The 22,927-nt window shown below is 69.8% G+C and overlaps 3 protein-coding genes across 3 annotated transcripts; 2 read left to right on the forward strand and 1 right to left on the reverse strand.

The window, feature by feature from the left end:
* The first annotated feature begins 714 nt into the window (after nt 1-714).
* CPNE7 (copine 7) lies at nt 715-9,381 on the forward strand. The gene is made up of 15 exons (XM_075715918.1): nt 715-939; nt 4,349-4,531; nt 4,602-4,676; nt 5,435-5,509; nt 5,631-5,714; nt 5,790-5,879; nt 6,096-6,194; nt 6,706-6,792; nt 7,415-7,474; nt 7,693-7,826; nt 7,908-7,962; nt 8,109-8,160; nt 8,242-8,375; nt 8,532-8,768; nt 9,244-9,381. The coding sequence occupies exons 1-15, from the start codon at nt 715-717 to the stop codon at nt 9,379-9,381; spliced, it is 1,728 nt and encodes a 575-aa protein (XP_075572033.1).
* Nucleotides 9,382-13,355: 3,974 nt separating this feature from the next.
* LOC142594167 (sulfotransferase 2B1-like) lies at nt 13,356-16,059 on the reverse strand. The gene is made up of 6 exons (XM_075715621.1): nt 15,900-16,059; nt 14,246-14,454; nt 13,979-14,105; nt 13,807-13,901; nt 13,554-13,734; nt 13,356-13,471 (listed from the first exon to the last, which is right to left on the reverse strand). Exons 1-6 carry the CDS (start codon nt 16,036-16,038, stop codon nt 13,356-13,358), a joined length of 867 nt encoding a protein of 288 aa, XP_075571736.1. The 5' UTR covers nt 16,039-16,059.
* A 1,072-nt stretch (nt 16,060-17,131) lies between these two features.
* Nucleotides 17,132-20,571, forward strand: DPEP1 (dipeptidase 1). Its single transcript, XM_075715512.1, has 10 exons — nt 17,132-17,256; nt 18,434-18,566; nt 18,670-18,802; nt 18,887-19,037; nt 19,152-19,221; nt 19,428-19,604; nt 19,686-19,770; nt 19,860-19,935; nt 20,101-20,236; nt 20,404-20,571. Exons 1-10 carry the CDS (start codon nt 17,132-17,134, stop codon nt 20,569-20,571), a joined length of 1,254 nt encoding a protein of 417 aa, XP_075571627.1.
* Nucleotides 20,572-22,927: the final 2,356 nt, after the last annotated feature.

Consider the following 22,927-nt stretch of genomic DNA (forward strand, 5'->3'; position numbering starts at 1 on the left):
CCAGCAGCCGGGCGGAGGGTAGCCCCCATCCCCAGCATGGGGGAAAGCCCCCCGTCACCCCAGGGTGCCAGCACCCCTGCCCGGGGCAGTGGGACACGGCCGGCGCTGCCAGCATCACCCGGCAGCGCGGACAAGGACCTGGCGTCCTCGCTGGCGAGCCTTGCCCGGGCGGTGGGCGCGCTGCCCGCAGGGACGGGAGGGGACTTGCTGCTCCCCAGCACCAGGAGGGGCACCCCGGGCTCCTGCACAGCCCCCCAGCCCCACTCGAGTGCCCCATCCCCGTGGGACGCATCCTGCCGCTGGGGTGGGGCTGGGGCAGAGCTGGGCACGGTCCTGCGGGACCCCCCGGTCGGCCCGGGGGGTCGGCGGGTGGCCAGGGGCACAGGAGCACCCGTGGGGCTGGCTCGTCCTTCGGGGTACACGGGCAGCATCAGGCGGGGTGACCCGGTGACTCTGATGCCTTGCAGGGCCCCACGGGGCCACCGGGACTGGAACCAGCCCCCCATCTCGGAGGGGGTGCCCAGGGTCCCCTCCACCCGCCGGAGCATCCCACCGACACCCGCCGCCACCGGGGACCTGCCCGACCCCGCGCACCCGGGCTCCGTCCCCACGCCTGGCACCGCGGGGCGACGCGCCCCGGGCATGACGGGCGCCCGCCGGGCTCCCTGACGGCAACGAAGGCGGCGGCCGCCCGCGCCGCCCCGCTCTCCCCGCATGCCCTTCGCCCACGGGGCCACCTGCCCGCCATCGCAGCCGGCCGCCCGCCGTGTCACGGCTGCCATGGGCGAGGCGCCCGAGCCGTCCCCCCAGGCCCCGCTGGCCGTGGTCTCCAAGGTGGAGCTGCGGGTGAGCTGTAAGCACCTCCTGGACCGCGACACGCTCAACAAGTCGGACCCCTGCGTCCTGCTGCTGATGCAGTCCCAGGGCCAGTGGATGGAGGTAGGAGGGCGGGGGGCACTGCCGGCACCCGCCGCAGCGGGGTAGGGCTGGGTGCAGGGGGCTGGGCGCTGGGTTTGCGTCTCCGGCATGGGGACAGGAGCAGAGACAGCCCCGGGGTGGCTGCCGTGCCCACGGGGCCGGAGGCAGGGCAGGAGCCACTGCACGGGGTGGGGCAAGTTGCGGAGTGGGGTGCAGGGTGCAGGAGATGGTGGAGAGTGGGGTGCAAGGTGCAGAGCAGGGTGCAGGAGAGTGCAGAGCAGGGTGCAGGGTGCAGGAGATGGTGGAGAGCAGAGTGCAGGGTGCAGAGCAGGGTGCAGGGTGCATCAGACGGTGGAGAGCAGGGTGTAGGGTGCAGAGCAGGGTGCAGGGTGCAGGAGACAGTAGAGAGCAGGGTGCACACAGAAGATGCTGGACGCAAGGTGCAGGGTGCAGGGTGCAGGAGACGGTGGAGAGCAGGGTGTAGGGTGCAGAGCAGGTTGCAGGGTGCAGGAGAGTGCAGAGCAGGGTGCAGGGTGCACACAGAAGATGCTGGACACAAGGTGCAGGGTGCAGAGCAGGGTGCAGGAGGCAGTGGAGAGCGGGGTGCACACAGAAGATGCTGGACGCAAGGTGCAGGGTGCAGAGCAGGGTGCAGGAGACCGTGGAGAGCGGGGTGCAGGGTGCATACAAGATGCTGGATGCAAGGTGCAGGGAGCAGGAGATGGTGCAGAGCAGGGTGCAGAGCAGGGTGCAGGGAGCGGGAGATGGTGCGGAGCAGGGTGCAGGGAGCAGGAGATGGTGCAGAGCAGGGTGCAGGGAGCGGGAGATGGTGCAGAGCAGGGTGCAGAGCAGGGTGCAGGGAGCGGGAGATGGTGCGGAGCAGGGTGCAGAGCAGGGTGCAGGGAGCGGGAGATGGTGCAGAGCAGGGTGCAGGGAGCAAGGTGCAGGGTGCAGGGCACAGAGCAGGAGCTGACGGGGCAGGGCAGGGCAGGGCACACGCGGCAGCGCGTGGGGACGGCACAGACGCCTCGGTTGGCGTGGGTCCCTCCAGGGACGCGGCAGGGACAGGGAACGGGGTGCCCACGGTGTGTGGGTGCAGCGTGGCTCCGCTGCCCCGGGCCAGGGCCGAGGGACGCTTTGGCCACCCCTGGGGTGGATCGGGACCTGTGGGCTGGTCCCACGCTGCTCGGGGCAGGCACCCTGGGCCGGGAGAGCCGGGTGGCATCGCCCACCCCTCCGCACACGGGGAGGCAGCTCAGAGGGGGTCAAGGCTGGCACCGCGTGCCCCTCGCGGCGCTGCCCGGTGAGGCCCTGGTGCCCACACGAGCCAGGGCTGGCACCGGGGCTGGTGCTGGCGCTGGGGTTGGTGCTGGCACTGGCACTGGTGCTGGGGTTGGTGCTGGTGCTGGCGCTGGCGCTGGGGTTGGTGCTGGCGCTGGCGCTGGCACGGCTCCTTCCCATCGCTCCCCCACGGCTTAGCTCTGGGCTGGCGCCGGCAGCTCCACGCTCGCTAATCGCCGCTGCTCAGCCGGCAGATTTAGCGCTAAATCCCTCTGCGTGTAATCGACTCTGCTTGCCGGAGCCGGAGCTGGAGCTGGAGCCAGGGTGGGTGGTGGGGGGCCCCGTGCCAGCTGCGGGCTGCAGCTCCCCAGGCTGTGCCATGCCGAGCCGGTTGTACCCCATGGTGCCACGCTCCATGTGCCGTGCCGTGCCATGCTTGATGTGCTGCGCCATGCCACGCTGTGCCATGCCGTGCCGTGCCATGCTCGATGTGCTTCGATGTGCTGCGCCATGCCATGCCATGCCATGCCACGCTCGATGTGCTGCGCCATGCCATGTTGTGCCATGCCACGCTGTGCAAGGGCCAGATCCAAGAGGCAAGGGTCCCTCCTGGGCCGCCTTTCGGAGGGACTCTGGGCTGTCCCCTCCCTGTCACTGCCAGGACGGTGGCTGGAGCCGGCTCAGCCGCTGCGCACTGGGTCCGAGAGCCGAAACGGCCCCGGCCGTGCCAGCGGGGCTGGCACTGGAGGGGGAGGTGGCCAGGACCTGGAGCTCCATGGCGGGGCTGCTGGTGCCCGCGCAGGAGGCACGGAGCTGCACGGGGCAGCCCTGCCAGCGCCGCGGCGGTGTGGGCTCGGCAGATGCTGCCCAGATGCTGCAGGGGCCGCAGGCTGGCAGGGTGCCCTGGCCAGGATGCGTCCCGTTGAGTCAACGCTGGCAGGGACGGGGCGCGGGGGAGGCTTCTGGAAGCCGCTCGGTGCCCGCTGCCAGCATGGCCGGGGGACGCTGAGCACCCACCCGCCTACCGGGGCCACGGTGGTCGGTGGCCCCCAGCCTTGGCCAGCCCAGGGTGGGAGCACAGAGGCTCGTCCTGGGCACTGGCCCATTGCGGAGCCGTGGCAAACCGTGGTCCAGAGCCAGAGCGTGCGCTCAAACTGACCACGGGGTTTGCCCCGAGCCCCGGAGGGAGTGGTGCCCCCGGGACGGGGGGTTGGCAGGGCTGGCACCCTCAGGGGCATGCCTCCCTGCCCAAGCCATTGACCGGGCTGCCTCCAAATGCCGCTGGCCAGGAACCGGCACGGGCAGGTAAATGCTTGTGCAGGGCTGGTCCTTCCTGGCAGCTGCCTGGCATCCCCCATCCCTGCATCCCACATCCCTGTGCCCCTGGGTTCCTGCATCCCCCATCCCTGCATCCCCACATCCCCATGCCCCTGGGTTCCTGCATCCCCCATCCCTGCATCCCACATCTGTGTGCCCCTGGGTTCTTGCATCCCACATCCCTGTGCCCCTGGGTTCCTGCATCCCATATCCCCATGCTCCTGGGTTCCTGCATCCCACATCCCTGTGCCCCTGGGTTCCTGCATCCCACATCCCTGTGCCCCTGCGTTCCTGCATCCCACATCCCTGTGCCCCTGGGTTCCTGCATCCCACATCCCCATATTCCCACATCCCTGTGCCCCTGGGTTCCTGCATCCCTCATCCCCATGCCCCTGGGTTCCTGCATCCCACATCCCCATATTCCCACATCCCCGTGCCCCTGGGTTCCTGCATCCCTGCATCCCACATCCCCATGCCCCTGGGTTCCTGCATCCCACATCCCTATGTCCCTGGGTTCCTGCATCCCCCATCCCTGCATCCCACATCCCCGTGCCCCTGGGTTCCTGCATCCCCCATCCCTGTATCCCACATCCCCGTGCCCCTGGGTTCCTGCATCCCCCATCCCTGCATCCCACATCCCCGTGCCCCTGGGTTCCTGCATCCCCCATCCCTGCATCCCACATCCCCGTGCCCCTGGGTTCCTGCATCCCCGTGGCCGGCTCTGGGCGGGCTCTGGGCATCCCAAGGCCCTGGGCAGCTCCGCTGGCCCCGGCTCTGGCCCCGGTCCGGGCTCTGGCCCCGCTGCCCGCCCAGCCGCGCTCGTGCCGCGCAGGTGGACCGCAGCGAGGTCATCAAGAGCAACCTCAACCCCGTCTTCGCCAAGATCTTCACGGTGGACTACTACTTCGAGGAGGTGCAGAAGCTGCGCTTCGAGGTGTATGACAGCCACGGGCATGCCGGCGTGGGCACGCACGATGACGACTTCCTGGGGGGCACGGAGTGCACCGTGGGGCAGGTCAGCCCGCGCCCCTCGCCCCGGGGACCCCCCCGGCGGCGGCTCCCACCCGACCCCCCGGCTTTTGCAGATCGTGGCGCAGAAACGGGTGACGAAGCCGCTGTTCCTCAAGTACGGGAAGTTCGCGGGCAAGTCCACCATCACGGTGAGCGGCCGAACCCGTGCCGGGAGCAGCACCGGGCTGGGGCATGTGGGTGGCACCGAGCTGGGGTACATGGGTGGCACTGAGGTGGGACATGTGGGTGGCATTGAGCTGGGACACGTGGGTGGCACTGAGCTGGGGTACACAGGTGGCACCGAGGTGGGACATGTGGGTGGCACCAAGCTGGGACATGTGGATGGCATTGAGCTGGGACACGTGGGTGGCACCGAGCTGGGGTACATGGGTGGCACTGGGCTGGGGTGCTGGGATGGAATTGAGCTGGGACACGTGGGTGGCATTGAGCTGGGACATGTGGGTGGCACTGAGGTGGGACACGTGGGTGGCACTGAGGTGGGACATGTGGGTGGCACTGAGGTGGGACATGTGGATGGCATTGAGCTGGGACACGTGGGTGGCACCGAGCTGGGGTACACGGGTGGCACTGGGCTGGGGTGCTGGGATGGAATTGAGCTGGGACACGTGGGTGGCACTGAGGTGGGACACGTGGGTGGCACCAGGCTGGGACCCGCGGGGGGTCCCCAATGACCCTCCTCCTGTCACCCAGCTGCCCCCCAGGCTGTTGTGGGTGGGGAGGGCTCAGGGTCCCCGCTCGCGTCTGCTGGCCACCCTGGCGGGTCCCCACCGTGCCAGGGAGGGTGCGTGGCACCCTGTCCCCTGCCAGGGCACCGTCCTGCCCACGCAGGCAGGGAGGGCAAAGCCGTGCTGGGCGCCGAGCACCCTGCGGCCGCCTCTCCTTGCAGGTTATCTCGGAGGAGATCTCGGGGAACAACGGCTACGTGGAGCTCGCCTTCCGGGCCAAGAAGCTGGATGACAAGGTGAGCCGGGTCCTGCGGGCAGGGCGGGCAGGGTGGGCAGGGGAGCCAGGGCGGGCAGGGTGGGCAGGGGAGCCAGGGTGGGCAGGGTGGGCAGTGCTCTGCCCCATCCTCCCCCCTCCAGGACCTCTTCAGCAAGTCGGATCCCTTCCTGGAGATCTACCGCATCGACGACGACCGCAGCGAGCAGCTGGTGTACCGCACCGAGGTGAGGCCCCGGGCAGGATCTGTCCCTCGGCCGGCCCGCGGCCACCCCCGCCCCGCTGAGCCCCTCGCCCCGCAGGTGGTGAAGAACAACCTGAGCCCCATCTGGGAGCCCTTCAAGGTCTCCCTCAACTCGCTCTGCAGCTGCGAGGAGAAGAGGAAGCTGAGGGTGAGGAAGGGCGATGGGGACCCCCATCTCCGCCCCAGGGGCACGCATCCTCCGGCTTCCCCGCGGCCCCGCGTGGGGCAGCGTGCCGGGGAGCCTGAGCCGCCGGGGCCGGTGGTGGGGACGGTGCCAGGGATGGGTGCGGTTCGGGGGGGCGTGGGTGTGTGCCCCCCGCTGCCGGGCGCTGCCCGGCCAGGGCTGAGCCGTGTCCCACCGCAGTGCGTGGTGTGGGACTACGACTCGCGGGGCAAACACGACTTCATCGGGGAGTTCTTCACCACCTTCGAGGAGATGCAGAAGGCGATGGGGGAGAACAAGGTGGGCGCGGGGACGAGGGGACAGCCTTTGGGGTCACCCCTCCGTGCTGCCAGCAGATCCCATTCCAGGAGGCACCTGCCAGCTCCTCCTCGGCTTTTGGGGCTGTTCCCCCCTCACTGCACCCTCTTTGGGGAAGGGGTGGTGGGTCGGGGCTCCTCCGGGGAAATCGGCCCCGGCCGGGCTGGCTGGAGCCCGTGGGCCGGCCGGGAGCGGTGGAAGGCAGCTGCTGGCTGGGGGTTGGGGGGCTGCAGGGGGGGCTGCAGGGTTATGGGGCTGCAGGGTTGTGGGGCTGCGGGGTTGTGGGGCTGCGGGGTTGTGGGGCTGCGGGGTTGTGGGGCTGCGGGTTGTGGGGCTGCATGGTTGTGGGGCTGCGGGGTTGTGGGGCTGCAGGGTTATGGGGCTGTGGGGCTGCAGGGTTATGGGGCTGCGGGGCCATGGGGGGGGTGCCGGCGCAGGGGGCCGTGTCCCCGGGGCTGGGGGCCGCAGGCAGCGCGGGTGCCGCATGCCGCAGGTGCAGTGGGACTGCATGAACCCCAAGTACAAAATCAAGAAGCGCAACTACAAGAACTCGGGGGTCGTGGTGCTGCTGGACCTGAAGGTGAGTGCCTGCGTGCCAAGCTGAGCCGTGCCGTGCCGTGCCATGGCATGCTGTGCCATGCTTTGCCATGCCGTGCCATGCCGTGGCACGCTGTGCCATGCTCTGCTGTGCTGTGCCATGCCGTGGCATGCTGTGCCATGCCCTGCTGTGCCATGCCGTGCCATGGCATGCTGTGCCATGCTCTGCTGTGCCATGCTGTGCCATGGCATGCTGTGCCATGCTCTGCTGTGCTGTGCCATGCTGTGGCATGCTGTGCCATGCTCTGCTGTGCCATGCTGTGCCATGGCATGCTGTGCCATGCTCTGCCATGCCGTGCCATGGCACGCTGTGCCATGCTCTGCTGTGCTGTGCCATGCTGTGGCATGCTGTGCCATGCTCTGCTGTGCCATGCTCTGCCGTGCCGTGGCATGCTGTGCCATGCTCTGCCGTGCCATGCCATGCCATGGCATGCTGTGCCATGCTCTGCTGTGCTGTGCCATGCCGTGGCATGCTGTGCCATGCTCTGCTGTGCCATGCTCTGCTGTGCCGTGGCATGCTGTGCCATGCTCTGCCGTGCCGTGCTGTGGCATGCTGCGCCCGGCTGCCATGGGGCAGGACCGGCTGACGCAGGCCCCTCTGGAAGATCCACAGGGTCTACTCCTTCCTGGACTACATCATGGGCGGCTGCCAGATCCACTTCACGGTGAGCGGCATCCTCCACCCCAAAGCACAGGGGCCGGGCAGGGGCTCCGGCGCTGGGCCACGTGCCCGTCCCCAGGGCGGGGGGCCGCGGGTGGCACATCCCAGCCCCCCCGAGCCGCGGCTGTGCCACAGTGCTGGCGAGCGGGGCCGGCAGAGGCACCCGACGTGCCGGTGGCCCCGCTTGCCCTGGGGGACCCTCACCACTGCCCTCCTGGCCAGGTGGCCATCGACTTCACGGCCTCCAACGGGGACCCCCGAAACAGCTGCTCCCTGCACTACATCAACCCCTACCAGCCCAACGAGTACCTCAAGGCGCTGGTCGCGGTGGGCGAGATCTGCCAGGACTACGACAGGTACCGCAGGGCCAGGACGCCCCGGTGACAGCCACCCTGGTGCCGGCACTGCCGGGGCTCCTCACACCTCTTCCCTTGCAGCGATAAGAAATTCTCGGCTCTGGGCTTTGGTGCAAGGATCCCCCCCAAGTACGAGGTGAGGGGGTGGTCAGGGCGTGGGACCCCAGGGATGCGCTCGCCGCTCCGGGCACCCTTGGCTGTGGCTCCTGCGGGGCTCGGCAGATGCCGGGGGCCGTGGCGGGCGGGTGGGCACCGGCTGCCCCCTCCCCTCTCGCCCTCCAGGTCTCCCACGATTTCGCCATCAACTTCAACCCTGACAACGATGAGTGCGAGGGTGAGTCTGGGGCCAGTTCCATGGTCCCCCCCCGTGCCAGAGCCCCGTGCTGCCCCGCTCACCCCTCGCATCCTCCCGCAGGCATCCAGGGCGTCGTGGAGTCCTACCAGAGCTGCCTGCCCAAAATCCAGCTCTACGGCCCCACCAATGTGGCCCCCATCATCTCCAAGGTGGCTCGCGTGGCGGCTGACGAGGAGCGGACGAAGGAGGCTTCGGTACGTACCCGCTGCCCGGGCTGGTGGGCTCTGGGCCGGGCTGAGACCCAGCACACTCGTGCCACTTGTGGCTGCTCCCACGTGAGAGCTGAGCCCTTCTCCAGCTCCCCCCATATGGGGCTGGGCAGCCCCCCTAGAGCATCCCTCCCCCCCCAGCAATACTTCATCCTGCTGATCCTGACGGACGGGGTGGTGACGGACATGGCGGACACGCGGGAGGCCATCGTCCGCGCCTCCTACCTGCCCATGTCCATCATCATCGTGGGCGTGGGCAACGCCGACTTCACCGACATGCAGATCCTGGATGGGGACGACGGCATCCTGCGCTCCCCCAAGGGCGAGCCTGTCCTCCGCGACATCGTCCAGTTCGTCCCCTTCCGGGAGTTCAAGAACGTGAGTGGGGCACCGGTGGTCCTCCTGTCCCCTCCCGTCCCTTCCCGTCCCCTCCTGTCCCCTCCCGTCCCCTTCTGTCCTCTCCTGTCCCCTCCCGTGCCCTTCTATCCTCTCCCATCCCCTTCTGTCCCCTCCTGTACCTTCCCAACCCCTCCTGTCCCATCCCATCCCGTCCCCTCCTATCCCATCCTGTCCTATCTTGTCCCCTCCTGTCCCTTCCCATCCTCCCCTCTTGTCCCCTCTTGTCCCCTCCTGTCCCCTCCTGTCCCCTCCTGTCCCATCCTGTCCCATCCTGTCCCCTCCTGTCCCATTCTGTTCCATCCTGTCCCCTCCTGTCCCCACAGCAGGACCCAGCATCGCGCCGTGCCACGCCGGTGCCCCACGGGTGCTGCTCCGCGCACTGGGGCGGGTGGGTGCCATGGTGCCCCCGGCTCACCCGTCCCCCCCGTGTCCCCCGGTGTCCCCGGTCCCGCAGGCGTCGCCGACGGCCCTGGCGAAGTGCGTGCTGGCCGAGGTGCCCAAGCAGGTGGTGGAGTACTACAGCTACAAGGCCTTCCCGCCCCGCTGCCCCCAGCCCGAGACCCCCGACTCCAACCTCAGCTCGCCCCAGTGAGCCCCCCCGCTCCCCCCAGCATGGCGCGGGGACGGACGGGGCCCCGCCGGCTCCCAGCCCTGCCGCAGCCCCCTCCTCGCCGGGCAGGGGCTGGGCGCCGGGAGCCGGCTGGGGATGCGGTCCCGGTGCAGGACACCCCGCGGTGCTGCCCCGGGGGGTCCCCCGCGGGCATTGCCCAGCGCTGGTGGTCCGTGCCCCGCGGCCCCTTCCCGCTCCCTCCCTGCTGTCCCCGTGCTCCCCTCGATCCCCGCTTGTTTGTCGCCGCGACGTCGTTTGGAGGCTGCATGACGAACCCCCCACCCCGACCGGCGTGCGGCGGGGAGCCCCCCAATAAAGCAACCAGCCCCGTGCCCATGCCGCGTGCTCTCTGGGCGCCGACACCAAACCTCCCTGCCGGGTGCTCGGCGGGGCGCGGGCAGAGGGACAGGCGGCGTGCGGGGTGCTGCCCGTGCCCGCCTCGTGCCCCTCACCGTGCCGCCGCGCTGCCCAGCCCCGGCCGGCAGCGAAAGCGAGCAAGAGCCGAACGCAGCTCCCAGCCCCGGCTGCCCGCACGGCACTGCCGCCGGCCGCTCCGATATTTAGGGGAATTCGTGACCGGCAGCGTGCAGGGGAGCGCCGGAGCTGCGGTACTTTTGAGCAGCCACCGCTTTCAAGTCGTGCCGGAGCGGCCGCCCATCCCGCTGTGCCGCTGCCGGCTGCCGCGGCCCTGAAATCCAGGCCACGGGAGCGGGAGCAGAGGCAGCACCGGTGCCCTCCGCCTGCCCCTGGCCAGCACATTGCCTCTGCCGTGTGCCACGTGCCGTGTGCCACAATATGCCGTGTGCCACAACACGCCGTGTGCCACGCTGCGCCACGTACCGCTCGCGGGCACCGTGCCGCGCCAGGTGCTGTGCAACCGTTTGCTGCACCAAAAGGCGGGCGTGCTCGCCGTGTGCCAGCTGCCTCCTGCCACGTGCCGTGTGTCATCCGCCGTGTACCGTGTGACACCGTGCCACGCCGTGCCACACTGTGCCATGTGGCCTTCACCCTGTGCCGCGTGTCGCCGTCCCGGTGCCGGCAGAGGTGGGGTGTGACCCAAGCCCACCGCGGGCCCGAAACAGGGCAGGGGCCACCCAAGAGCGTGCCACGCGGGTGCCACCGAGCCACGGCCGGGGATGCGGCCGTCACCGTGGCCGCCGGCACGGGGTGCCAGCCGGCCCCTGTCCCTGCGGCTGTGTCCGCCGGCACGGCCATGCCGAACCGCCATGCCCCTCCGGCGCTGCCGGCAGTCCCGCACGCAGGCAGAGCGCGCGCCGGCCCCATCGACCCGCGTATTTATAGCTCCTGATTCATCTCCCTATAAAGCAGGATAATCGACGTCGCCATAGAAACCCGGCGCCTGACGAGCCTGCAGCGCCAGCCGGCCCTCGGCGCGGGCAGGGATTTGCCCCGGCACCCCAATTTGTGGGGCTGGCTGGGTGCCCTGCCGGCGGGTGCAGGGGGACCCCATGGGGCTGGGGGTGCCCAGCATCACCCAGCTGGGCTGGGCGGCCGTGGCAGGGTGGGCAGGGCGGGCAGGGTGCCGGTGTCCCCAGGATGGGTCTCACCGCATGCCCCCGGCTCCGCCAAACCCTGGTGAGGGTCTTGCTTGTGCCAGGGCTGCGCCCTCGCCCCCCCCCTGCCCCGGCACTGTGCCACGCTGACCTGGCGATGCCGGTTAATTAAGCCAGGGGTTAATTAATGATGGTGCCTGTGCTTCCCAAGCAGCTTCATATGGCAATTCCTTGGGGCATGGCAGGGCGGGGGGGTGCTGCCTGCCTGCGACACCCCAGGGTGCTGGGGAGGGTGGGCACAAACCCCTGGGTGTAAACACCCCAGGTGGGGCGATGGGCAGGGGGGGCATCCAGCCAACCCCCCCAAAGCATCAGGAGGGGTGCGCTGGGGCAGGATGGGGGGCATTGGGGTGCAGGGGGCATTGGGGGTGCTCTGGGGCAGGATGGGGGGCATTGGGGGTGCAGGGGGCATTGGGGGTGCTCTGGGGCAGGATGGGGGGCATTGGGGGTGCAGGGGGCATTGGGGGTGCTCTGGGGCAGGATGGGGAGCATTGGGGTGCAGGGGGCATTGGGGGGGTGCGCTGGGGCAGGGCGGGGGCCTCGGGGTGTAGGGGGCATTGGGGGGTGCGCTGGGGCAGGGCGGGGGCATTGGGGTGCAGGGGGCATTGGGGTGCAGGGGGCATTGGGGGGTGCGCTGGGGCAGGATGGGGGGCATTGGGGTGCAGGGGGCATTGGGGGGTGCGCTGGGGCAGGATGGGGGGCATCGGGGTGCAGGGGGCATTGGGGGTGCTCTGGGGCAGGATGGGGAGCATTGGGGTGCAGGGGGCATTGGGGGGGTGCGCTGGGGCAGGGCAGGGGCATCGGGGCGCAGGGGGCATTGGGGTGCAGGGGGCATTGGGGGTGCGCTGGGGCAGGGTGGGGGCATCGGGGTGCAGGGGGCATTGGGGGGTGCGCTGGGGCAGGGCGGGGAGCATCGGGGCGCAGGGGGCATTGGGGTGCAGGGGGCATTGGGGGTGCGCTGGGGCAGGGTGGGGGGCATCGGGGTGCAGGGGGCATTGGGGGGGTGCGCTGGGACAGGATGGGGGGCATCGGGGCGCAGGGGGCATTGGGGTGCAGGGGGCAGTGGGGGGGTGCGCTGGGGCAGGATGGGGGGCATTGGGGGTGCAGGGGGCATTGGGGGTGCTCTGGGGCAGGATGGGGAGCATTGGGGTGCAGGGGGCATTGGGGGGGTGCGCTGGGGCAGGGTGGGGGCATCGGGGTGTAGGGGGCATTGGGGGGTGCGCTGGGGCAGGGCGGGGGCATTGGGGCGCAGGGGGCATTGGGGTGTAGGGGGCATTGGGGGGTGCGCTGGGGCAGGATGGGGGGCATTGGGGCGCAGGGGGCATTGGGGCGCAGGGGGCATTGGGGGGTGTGCTGGGGCAGGATGGGGGGCATCAGGGCGCAGGGGGCATTGGGGTGCAGGGGGCATTGGGGGGTGTGCTGGGGCAGGATGGGGGGCATTGGGGGTGCAGGGGGCATTGGGGGGGTGCGCTGGGGCAGGGCGGGGGCATCGGGGTGTAGGGGGCATTGGGGGGTGCGCTGGGGCAAGGCGGGGGCATTGGGGCGCAGGGGGCATTGGGGCGCAGGGGGCATTGGGGTGCAGGGGGCATTGGGGGTGCGCTGGGGCAGGATGGGGGGCATCGGGGTGCAGGGGGCATTGGGGGGGTGCGCTGGGGCAGGGCGGGGGGCAGAGAGTATCCGGAGGGGGTTGCAGAAGATGCACCAGGGCTGGGCACAGGGGACCCTGGGCACAGGGGGGGGTCCCAGGAGGACGTGTGGGGCCTGGCAGCCCCGGCTGCTGCCGAAGGAGCCGTCTCCGTGCCACAGGCTCTGCCAGCAAACACCGGCACCGGGCAAACACCGGCACAGTGCCGTCACCCGCCGGCACAGGGCCTGGCAGCCCACCACGGCCCCCTCGCTGCCCAGCCGGCCCTTGCCCGCTGCCGCAGATGTCGATGTCCCCGGGGACGGGCGCCCAGCTCCTGATAACGCCAGGTGCTTCCCGCCGCCGGCACGCTGCTTCCCGCCCCGCGCCCATGGGAACACGCTGCCTGGCTGGAAATGGCAATAACTATTTATTTCCGCGGGGCGGGCTGGGCGGAAAGCGGGGGTCACGGCCGTGCGCACCCGGCCCAGGGCAAGGAAGGCCACGGGGATGGCCACAATGCGTGGCCGGAAAAGTCCCCCGTCCCCAGGGAGCTGGGGGGGTCACGCAGTCGGTCCCCCGCCGTCGCCACCGGACCCCCAGCCCCGCCGCAGCCCTGGGGCGATGCAGGGGGTGTATAAGTTATGGGCGGGGGGTCTCCGTGCAGGGTACCCCCACCGCGGTGGGGCTCGGCTGGCGGGGGGGGGGGGCCGGTTGCCTTGTGCAGCAGCAGGGCCAAGCCCACCCCCGCCGGCCCCTCAAGCCATGGGCCAGCGCGCCGGCAGTTCCGAGTTGCCCATCTTCTCCTGGTAGAGGCGGTTGAAGAGGGCGTTTTGCAGCGGGGAGAAGTGGTCGCGCCAGTCCCCCACCACGCCTGCAGGATGGAGGGGACAGGGAGGCTGCAGCCGAGGCCGGACCCCCCCCATATCCCCCCCATCAACCCCGTCCCCCCTCACCTTTCCTCATGAAGCGGCCCTGGCTGTGGTCCATGATCTCGGAGGGGATGAGGGAGTAGTTGGCCATGGTGTTGTCCCGCATGGCGGCGAAGCTGCAGTGCTGCTCCAGGGCTTCCAGCGTCTCCGGTTCCAGCGGGCAGCCCAGGAAGGCGCTGAGCCGCTGCGCCGTGCCGCGCAGGTCCTGCGGCGGAGGGGACGGTCAGCCCCGGGGCAGCCGGCGGGGACGGGGATGGGGAACCGCGCCGGGGCTCACCTGGTGCAGCTCCTCGTAGGTGACACAGAAGATGTCCAGGAGCTGCCGCTGGCCCAGCCAGCCCTTGACGTGGTCGAACCAGGAGCCATAGTGCACTGGGGGGGGGAGGTGGGGGGTGATGGGGGGCCCCGTGGCCGAATCCCGGCACCCTGGGGACCCCCCCAGCCCTTACCTGTGCCCTCGAGGAACTGCGTGAGGAAGGCATCGAAGGAGCCGGGGTTGGGCAGGAACTTGACCAGGCGGTGGAAGTGGTAGAAGGAGACAGCGACGTCCTTGGGGTTCCTGGCCACGTAGATCACCTGGGGGGGGAGCGGCGTCAGCCCCACGGCCAGGGGGATTCCGCTCAGAAAGCCCCCGGCAATCACCCCGGCTGCGGGAAGCCCCGTGGGCACGGGATGCCCCTACGGGGACCCCCCCAGACTGTCCCGGCCCCCCTCACCTTGGCCTTGCTCTGCTGCAGGGCGGGGGCCAGGACGTGGGCAGGGAGGTGGGTGGTGATGAGCCGGCGGGCGGCCGTGTCCTGCAGCACGTCCCTGAAGTAGATCTGCTCCAGCCAGGGCGCCCGCTCCCAGTTGGGGATGGTCTTGGCGGGCAGGGCGTCCCCGCGGCTGAACAGCAGCGTCAGGATCTCCTGCATCCACGTCGTGCCTGGGGAGGCGGGCGTCAGGGCAGCGCCGGCCCTGCGCGGGGCACGGCGGAGCACAGAATGGTGCGTCAGGGCATGGCATGGCACAGCATGGCACGGCACATCAGGGCAGAGCATGGCATGGCGTGGCACAGAATGGTGCGTCAGGGCATGGCACGGCACGGCATGGCACAGAATGGTGTGTCAGGGCATGGCACAGAATGGTGTGGAATGGCACATCAGGGCAGAGCATGGCACAGCGTGGCACAGAATGGTGTGTCAGGGCATGGCATGGCACATCAGGGCAGAGCATGGCACGGAGTGGCACAGAAAGGTGCGTCAGGGCATGGCATGGCACATCAGGGCAGAGCATGGCACGGCATGGCATGGCACATCAGGGCAGAGCATGGCACGGAGTGGCACAGAAAGGTGCGTCAGGGCATGGCATGGCATGGCATGGCACATCAGGGCAGAGCATGGCACGGAGTGGCACAGAAAGGTGCATCAGGGCATGGCATGGCATGGCACATCAGGGCAGAGCATGGCATGGTGTGGAATGGCACATCAGGGCAGAGCATGGCAGGTATGGCATGGCATGGCACGGCATGACATAGCTCACCATGGTATGCCACGGCATGGCTTGGCAGAGCACGGCACAGCACTGTATGGCATGGCACGGCATGGCACGGCACTGCGCAGCATGCCATGGCACTGCACAGCACAGCACGACATGACACTGCATGGCATGGCATGGCACGGCACGGCTTAGCTCACCATGGTACGGCACAGCTCAGCACAGAATGGCACAGCAGGGCAGAGAATGGCACAACACAGCACTGTATGGCACAGCTCACCACGGCACACCACAGCATGGCACGGTACAGCGTGGCGTGCCATCGTATGGCACAGCGTGGCTCGGCACAGCACGGCACAGTATCCCGTGGCACGGCGCAGCACAGCATGCCGTTGTACGGCACAGCACGGCACGGCGCAGATTGGCACAGCGTGGCATTGAATGGCTCGGCACGGCACGGCGTGGCTGGGCACGGCACAACACGGCATGGGGCAGAGCTGGGCTGGCGGTGCCGTGTGGGACCCCCCCCGCCCCAGAGACCCCACCAGTGACACCAGTCTGGGGCTGGGGGCTGGTGCGGGGGCGGCTGCCGCCCACCCCAGGGTGGGGGTTTGGGGGGGAGCTGGGGGCTGGGGTCCCCTGCGCTGTGCCCAGAGGCACCGGGGGCTGGGGGGACCCTGCCCGGCGAGGGGCCGGCCCCGATCCCTGCCACGCAGGCAGCTCCCGGTGCTGCCGGCGAGCCGGGGGCTGCATGGCAGAGCCTGCCCGCGCCCCCCTCCTCCAGCATGGGGGGGGGTCCCCAACCCTGACCCCCCCACACACCCCTCTGGGTCCCCTCCCTGCCCCCCAGTCCCTGCCGGGACCCTCCTCGCCCCCCGCCCCGTCGACCCTCACCCGATTTGGGGTAGGTGGCGATGAGCACGTCGGTGGGGCGGAACGGGAAGGTGGCGGCGAAGCTGAGGGACTCCTGGGTGTGGAGGTGGCCGGGCAGGGAGATGCCGGCGAAGGTCTCGGTCACCTCCATCCGCTCCATGGCCCGGCCGCTGTGGGGGACGCGCCGGCGGTTGGCCTTAAATAGCTGCAAAAGAGGAAGCCGTGCCGCTGGGCGGGAGGCCGGGCCCCCCCAGCGCATTCCTGCCGGGAGGCCGGGATCCAGCCACGCTGGGGCCTTCGCCGGGAGAGCGCTGCCTGCGGGGCAGGGAGCCGGGGGCACCCCCGGGACGGGACAGGGGTCCCGGGATGGGACAGGGGTCCTGGGATGGGATAAGGGTCCGGCACGGCCAGCCCCACCGCCCCAGCCGGGAGGGCCGGGGGGGAGCGGGGCGCCAGCTGCCATGCCAGCCCCACGCCGTGCCCCACGGCCGGCACGAGGAGCGGGGCTGGCCGTCTCCGCGTAGCTCCGTTGCGTTCCCGGCAGCCCCGCCGGCGCCTCTTGCCACGCACGACACCGCGTCTACCGCCAGCCCCCGCGAGCGCCTCAGTTTCCCCGCGCACGACGCCGGCGCGGGGAGCCCGGCACACGTCGGGCACCATCGGCAGCCCCGCGCCAGGGCCGTGCCGCCCCGGCTGCTGCCCCCCCGGCCCCTCCGTGGGGCTTCACCGCAGAGCTGCGGGGTGCGCGGGCACTCGGCCACTCCCCAGCGCCCGACGCCACGTCGGGGGGTGGCTCTGGGGTGGCCGGAGCCTGTCCCAGCCCCGCTGCCGGCACGCAAGCCGGAAAACGTATTTCAGAGCCGTCGCAGGCAGCAGCGTCCGGGGTGAGCGAGGGATGGGGTGCCAGCGCTGGGGAGGCCGAGGCGGGATGGAAGCGGAACTTTCCCAGCGAAAAGCAAATCTGGGCTGCATTAGAGGGGCCGGGAGCATCGCCGCAGCTATGCGGAGAGGCCACCGCGCCAGCCGGGGCCGGGCTCGGGGAGGCCGCCGCCGTGCCGCCCCGGTGCCCGCCGTGCCCGGGCGCTGCCAGGGATGGGACGCAGGGTGGAGTTACGGCTGTGGCTCCTGGTTATTTATTCACAGCGGGAGGGGACGGAGGGTGAGCCGGGGCAGCCATCCTGGGGCGTGCGCTCAGCGGGCTCGCGGCGGCGGGTCGCCCCGGCTCATCCCCCAGCAGCACCCAGCGGGCGAAGATGCCGAGCGGGAGCGTGCCGGCGCCGGCGCTGGTGCTGGTGCTGGCCCTGCTCCTGCCCTGCGCCGGGCAGCATCACCGGGAGGAGGCCGAGCGCATCATGACGGCCACGCCAGTCATCGATGGGTGAGCAAAGGTTGCTTGGCCCTGCGCCTTGCCCGGCTGCAGCTCTCGGCACCCGGAGAAAAACCCCAGCCAGAAAACCCCACCAGGGACGGCCCTACCAGGGGATCCCCGTGCCGGGCACCCCGGAACCGTGCAGCCGAGGGGATCCCCGGTGGTGCAGCCTGGCCGGGAAAGGTGCCGGGAAGCCGGGGGCCAGGCTGCCCTGGGGGAAGTTCCTGCTCGGGGCAAACAGCTCCCGCGGGGCCGTGTCCGAAGGGACGTCCCCGGTCTCGTGCCCGGGACCCTCAGGAGGCTCGGCTCCTCCACAGGGTTCCCCCACGGCACCCGCGCCGTGCCGCGGCAGCCCGGTGTGGCGCGGCCCCTGGAAGCGGGCACGGGGCAAGGGGAGCCGGAGGATGTGGGGACTGTGACGCAGGAGGGGAGAAGTGGAAGCTGCCCCATGTGCCTGGCCCCCCGCGCTTCCCCAGCAATACTGCTGGCTGTGGGACGCCGCACCGCACGGCAGTGATGTCCCCGTGATGGTGACATGCCCACGGCGGTGACGGTGACGTCCCCGTCGGAGGGATGCCGGGCTGGCTCCCCCGGGTGCAGGGATGGTGGGTGAGGGCGCACGGAAGCATCCCCGGCCTCTCCCCAGCTCCCTGCCGGCCGGCAACGGGGGTCCCACGTGGGGCTGACCCCCGGGAGTGACGCGTCCCCGGCTCCCGGCTGGAGCTGCTTGGGCGGGGGTCTTGGCAGAGGGCACAGAGGGGTGGGCAGATGGACGGGGGTGGATCGATGGCTGGAACGATGGCCGGGTGAGCGGGGAATGGGTGGGCAGACACGCGGGGAGAGGGGCAGCCAGGAGGCTGGATGGCAGAGGTGGCACTTGGGGACATGGTTTAGTGGGCATGGGGGTGTTGGGTTGATGGTTGGACTGATGATCTTAGAGGTCCTGTCCAACCTTAGTGAGTCCCAGTTTTACTTTCATTAAAAATAATCCAGCCCCCAAGCCAGGAAACATGAAATGAATTATTCCTCTCCCCTTAACTGGTTTAGTGGTGGACTTGGCAGTGTCAGGTTAATGGTTGGACTGGATGATCTTCAAGGTCTTTCCCAACCTAAATGATTCGGTGGTTCTATGACGGACAGACAGACAGCCAGGCAGCCCCTCACGCCTGCTCTCTCCCCTGCGCAGGCACAACGACCTGCCCTGGCAGCTCCTCAAGAGGTTCAACAACCAGCTGGGGCTGCCGGAGGCCAACCTCACGCTGCTGAACGGCACCCACACCAACATCCCCAAACTGCGCAGCGGGCACGTGGGCGGGCAGGTGGGACGGCGCGGCGGGCGGCGGCACCGGGGCGGGCACCGGGGCGAGGGGCACCGGGCACGGGGCCAGGCTCCCGGTGCTCACCGAGTGCCGCCGCGGGCAGTTCTGGTCGGCGTACGTGCCCTGCGACACGCAGAACAAGGACGCGGTGAAGCGCACGCTGGAGCAGATCGACGTGGTGCACCGCATGTGCGAGCTCTACCCCGAGACCTTCGCCTGCGTCGTCGACAGCGCTGGTGAGCGGGTGCGGCGCCGGGACGCCCCGGGGGATATGGGTGCGCCGGTGCCCGCCCCGGCTGATGCCCCCCACCCTCCCGCAGGCATCCGGGAGGCTTTCCGGAGCAAGAAGGTGGCCAGCCTCATCGGGGTGGAGGGCGGCCACTCCATCGACAGCAGCCTGGGCGTCCTGCGCACCTTCTACCGCCTGGGCGTCCGCTACCTGACCCTCACCCACAGCTGCAACACCCCCTGGTAGCAGCCCCCGGGGAGGGGATGGGGACGACGGGGCTGGCACGGCGGGGGGGACGGAGCGTGCGGCCGGGCACGCAGCCGGGGATCCGCCCTGATGCTCTCCCCGCTCCGCAGGGCTGACAACTGGCTGGTGGACACTGGGGACGAGCCACCCGTGCACCACGGCCTCTCGCCCTTCGGGAAGGTGAGCGGGGACCGGGTCGGTGGCAGCGCCTGGGAGCAATGGCCGGAGCCGGAGGGACGTGGTACCGGCACCCACCAGCCCCACGCCGAGTTGTCAAGCCAAGCAGCGGGTGCCCTGGGTGCATGGTGTCCCCCCACGCAGGGCTTCCGCGGCCCCTTGCGCACCCCTCGCCCGCCCCATCCCCAAACCCGTCCCCGTCCCTGCAGACGGTGGTGGAGGAGATGAACCGCCTGGGCATGATCGTGGACCTGGCCCACGTCTCGGAGGAGACAATGAAGGTCGTGCTGAGCCTCTCCAAAGCCCCCGTCATCTTCAGCCACTCGTCCGCCTACAGCCTCTGCCCGCACCGCCGCAACGTGCCCGACGACGTGCTGAGGATGGTGGTGAGCGCCGGCGCACGGCCGCGGGCAGGGAGGGGACCGGTGCGGGGGTGGCCACGGGGCTCAGGGCCACCTCTCCCCCAGGCCTCCACGGGCAGCCTGGTGATGATCAACTTCTACAACGACTACGTGACGTGCAGGGACACGGCCACGCTGGCCGACGTCGCAGGTGAGGCGGGCGCCCGGGTGGGCGAGGGTTTGGGTCGCAGCGTCCCCGCCGCCGCCGCCGCGCTCACCGCAGCCCCTCCGCACCCGCAGACCACATGGACCACGTGAAGAAGGTGGCCGGCGCCCAGTCCGTTGGCTTCGGCGGGGACTACGACGGGGTCACGGGGTAAAGCGGGTGACGGGCACGGGACGGGGCAGCGTGTCCCCGGCTGCAGGGACTTGCCGTGGAGGGGTGGAGGTCTCCCCCGTGCCCTGCGCGGGCGGCTGGGGGGTGCGGGAGGTGGGTGCCGCGGGGTTCGGCCGCCCCTGGCACAGCTGCGGGGTGGCACAGGCTCCCCACCGGCCTGGAGGACGTCTCCACGTACCCCGCGCTGGTGGCCGAGCTGCTGGCGAGGAACTGGACGGAAGCAGAGGTGAAGGCGGCCCTGGCTGAAAACCTGCTCCGCGTCTTCCAAAAGGTGGAGGAGGTGAGCAGGGCAGGGGGACGTGTGGGACACGGGGACGCACGGGACACGGGGACGCACGGGTACGCAGAGACAAGTGGGGACGCGGGGTGGCACGGGGACGCGCGGGGCTTGGGACAGCACGGGGACGTGCACGGTGACGGGGCTGTGTGGGGGACCGCCGCTCGCAGGTGAAGAGGGCCCTGCAAGGCACGGCCGCCCGCGAGACACCCATCGCCTTCGAGGAGCTGGAGGGGACGTGCAGGACTGGCTATGGGTACAACGGTGCCGGCACAGCCCGGCTCCCGCCGGTAGCCTTGGCGCTGGCGCTGGCCCTGCTCCGCTCCCTGCTCCCCTAGCACCCGGCCCCGGCTCCTGCCGCAGCCCCAGCGCCCTGCCCGGCAAAATGCCGGCGGCTGGGTTGGTGGCTGCCAGGCTGAGCCCAACCCTGCCGCTCCTTCATGCCCGCGCACCGGCTCCGCGAGCAAAATAAAGCCGTACTTTGAGCACCGCTGGCAGCGTGCGTCTGTGTCGGGACCCCGCGGGGACCACCGGCCCCGGCACGTCACCGGCCACCCTGGCATGTCACCGGCCGGGCAGTGGCGCGGGGGCTCGGTGGGCGCCCGGCCCGGGGTATCAGGAAGCCGTCACCACACCGGGAGTGACACATCGCTGCAACACACGGCCGGGGTGGCTGTAGGGCTGCCTCCACAGGATGCTTACATTAATCATTAGCTAATTAACAGGCTACTCAATTATCTTCTTAGCAATTTCCTCTCACATTTGGGAACAGCCTGTCTTCAGAGCGGAGGCGGCTTTGGGCACCGGGAAAACAGGCAGGAGAAGGAGAGCCATCTTCCTGTGGCATTCGCAAATTGGCTGAGGCACAGAGCCCCGTCTGCCAGCCAGGCACCGGGAAGGGACGGGCACGGGGGGAAGATGATGGGTATGGGGAAGGGATGGGCACGGGGAGATGACGGGCATGGGGAAGGGACGGGCATGGGGAGAAGATGGGCATGGGGAGAAGATGGGCACAGTGAAAGGACAGGCATGGGGAGATGATGGGCATGGGGAAGGGACAGGCACAGGGAAGGGACGGGCATGGGGAGAAGATGATGGGCATGGGGAAAGGATGGGCACGATGAAGGGAAGGGCATGGGGAAGGGACGGGCACGGGGAAAAGATGGGCATGGGGAAGGGACAGGCACGGGGAGAAGATGATGGGCACGGGGAAGGGACAGGTACAGGGAGAAGATGGAGGGCACAGGGAGAAGATGGACACAGGGAAGGGGTGGGCATGGGGAGATGACGACGGGCATGGGGAGAAGATGGGCACAGGGAAGGGACGGGTACAGGGAGAAGACGGAGGGCACAGGGAGAAGATGGACATGGGGAAGAGGCGGGCATGGGGAGAAGATGACGGGCATGGGGAAAGGATGGGCACGGGGAGAAGATGGACATGGGGAAGAGGCGGGCATGGGGAGAAGATGACGGGCATGGGGAAAGGATGGGCACGGGGAGAAGATGGAGGGCACGGGGAGAAGATGGACACGTGGAAGGGGCGGGTACAGGGCGAAGATGATGGATGATGGGCACAGGGAGAAGATGGGCACAGGGAAGGGATGCGCCTGGTCCCCGCCGGGACAGCCACGACAGCGGGCCGCAGCAGCCATCCCCGGTGGTGAAGTTGACGGGTGCTGATGGCAGGAGCGGGGTGGAAAGCACCAGGGCTCCCTCCGTGGGGTTACGAGCCCGGGATCTCCCCCTCGGGAAGCCCGGCCTCCTCCCCAGGAGGGCTGGGGAACGGCGCGAAGAAGAGCGCAGGGAGCTGGGCAGCCCGAAAACCACGCCGGGGAAAGGAGCTCGACTCCCCGAGCCGGCGTTGGCTGCGCCGCGGCCGCTCCTGCTCACCCCGCTTCTCCCCTGGCCCCGCTACGCGAAGGGACCTGGTCCGGGGGGGAAGCATGGGGGGAACCGGTCAGGGCCCCTTCCCCTCCGGCAGCGGGGAGCCACGGCTCTGCCGGCGGCTGCTTCCCTTGCCCTGGGCGAGGGGAGGCCGGGGGGCTACCGGGGCAGAACCGGCCCCTTCCTCCTCCCCACCGCAGCCCCACGGCACCGGGTCCCCTGCGCCAGACAGGGGCCAGGGCACGGCCATCACGCCGGGCAGAGGGGACCCCAGACCCCCAATTCACATCCCAACCCCCAGTCGCACCACGACGGCTGTTCAGGGCTTGTTTATTTAAAACAGCAGAAGGTAATCGTCAACGTGGGTTGTAAAAAGCAAATGAGACAAGCTTAAAAAAAAAAAAACAAAAAACTCGCACAAATGAAATGAGAGAGAAACATCGCGCTGAAGGAAGGAGCGTTTCCAGGGGCTCCCTGGGCCACAGGGCACGTCCCAGCCCCACGCGTGGCACCCACTCACGGCCACAGGAGCTGGCAGCGCCAGCGGCAGCCCCGCTCCGCGGTGCAGGCACACATTTTGGGGTGTGGGGGGCTCCCGCTTTCTGCCCGGCCCATGGGGAGGGAGCAGGAGGTGCGACCCTGGGCCACACAGCAGCGACTTTACAGCCCAAAGCCACCTCCTCCCCCCTCGCCCGGCGGGGAAGAAGGCTCCGTCGGTCGCTAGCCACATGCTACCAAGGCCGCTGAACTCTGAAGAAATAATTAAAAGAGTGAAAAGCGTTTTGTGTTGCAAGTACTGGGAAGGTGGCC

Source organism: Pelecanus crispus, chromosome 8 (genome assembly GCF_030463565.1).
Source record: "Pelecanus crispus isolate bPelCri1 chromosome 8, bPelCri1.pri, whole genome shotgun sequence".
In the NCBI taxonomy this organism is placed as follows: Eukaryota; Metazoa; Chordata; class Aves; order Pelecaniformes; family Pelecanidae; genus Pelecanus; species Pelecanus crispus.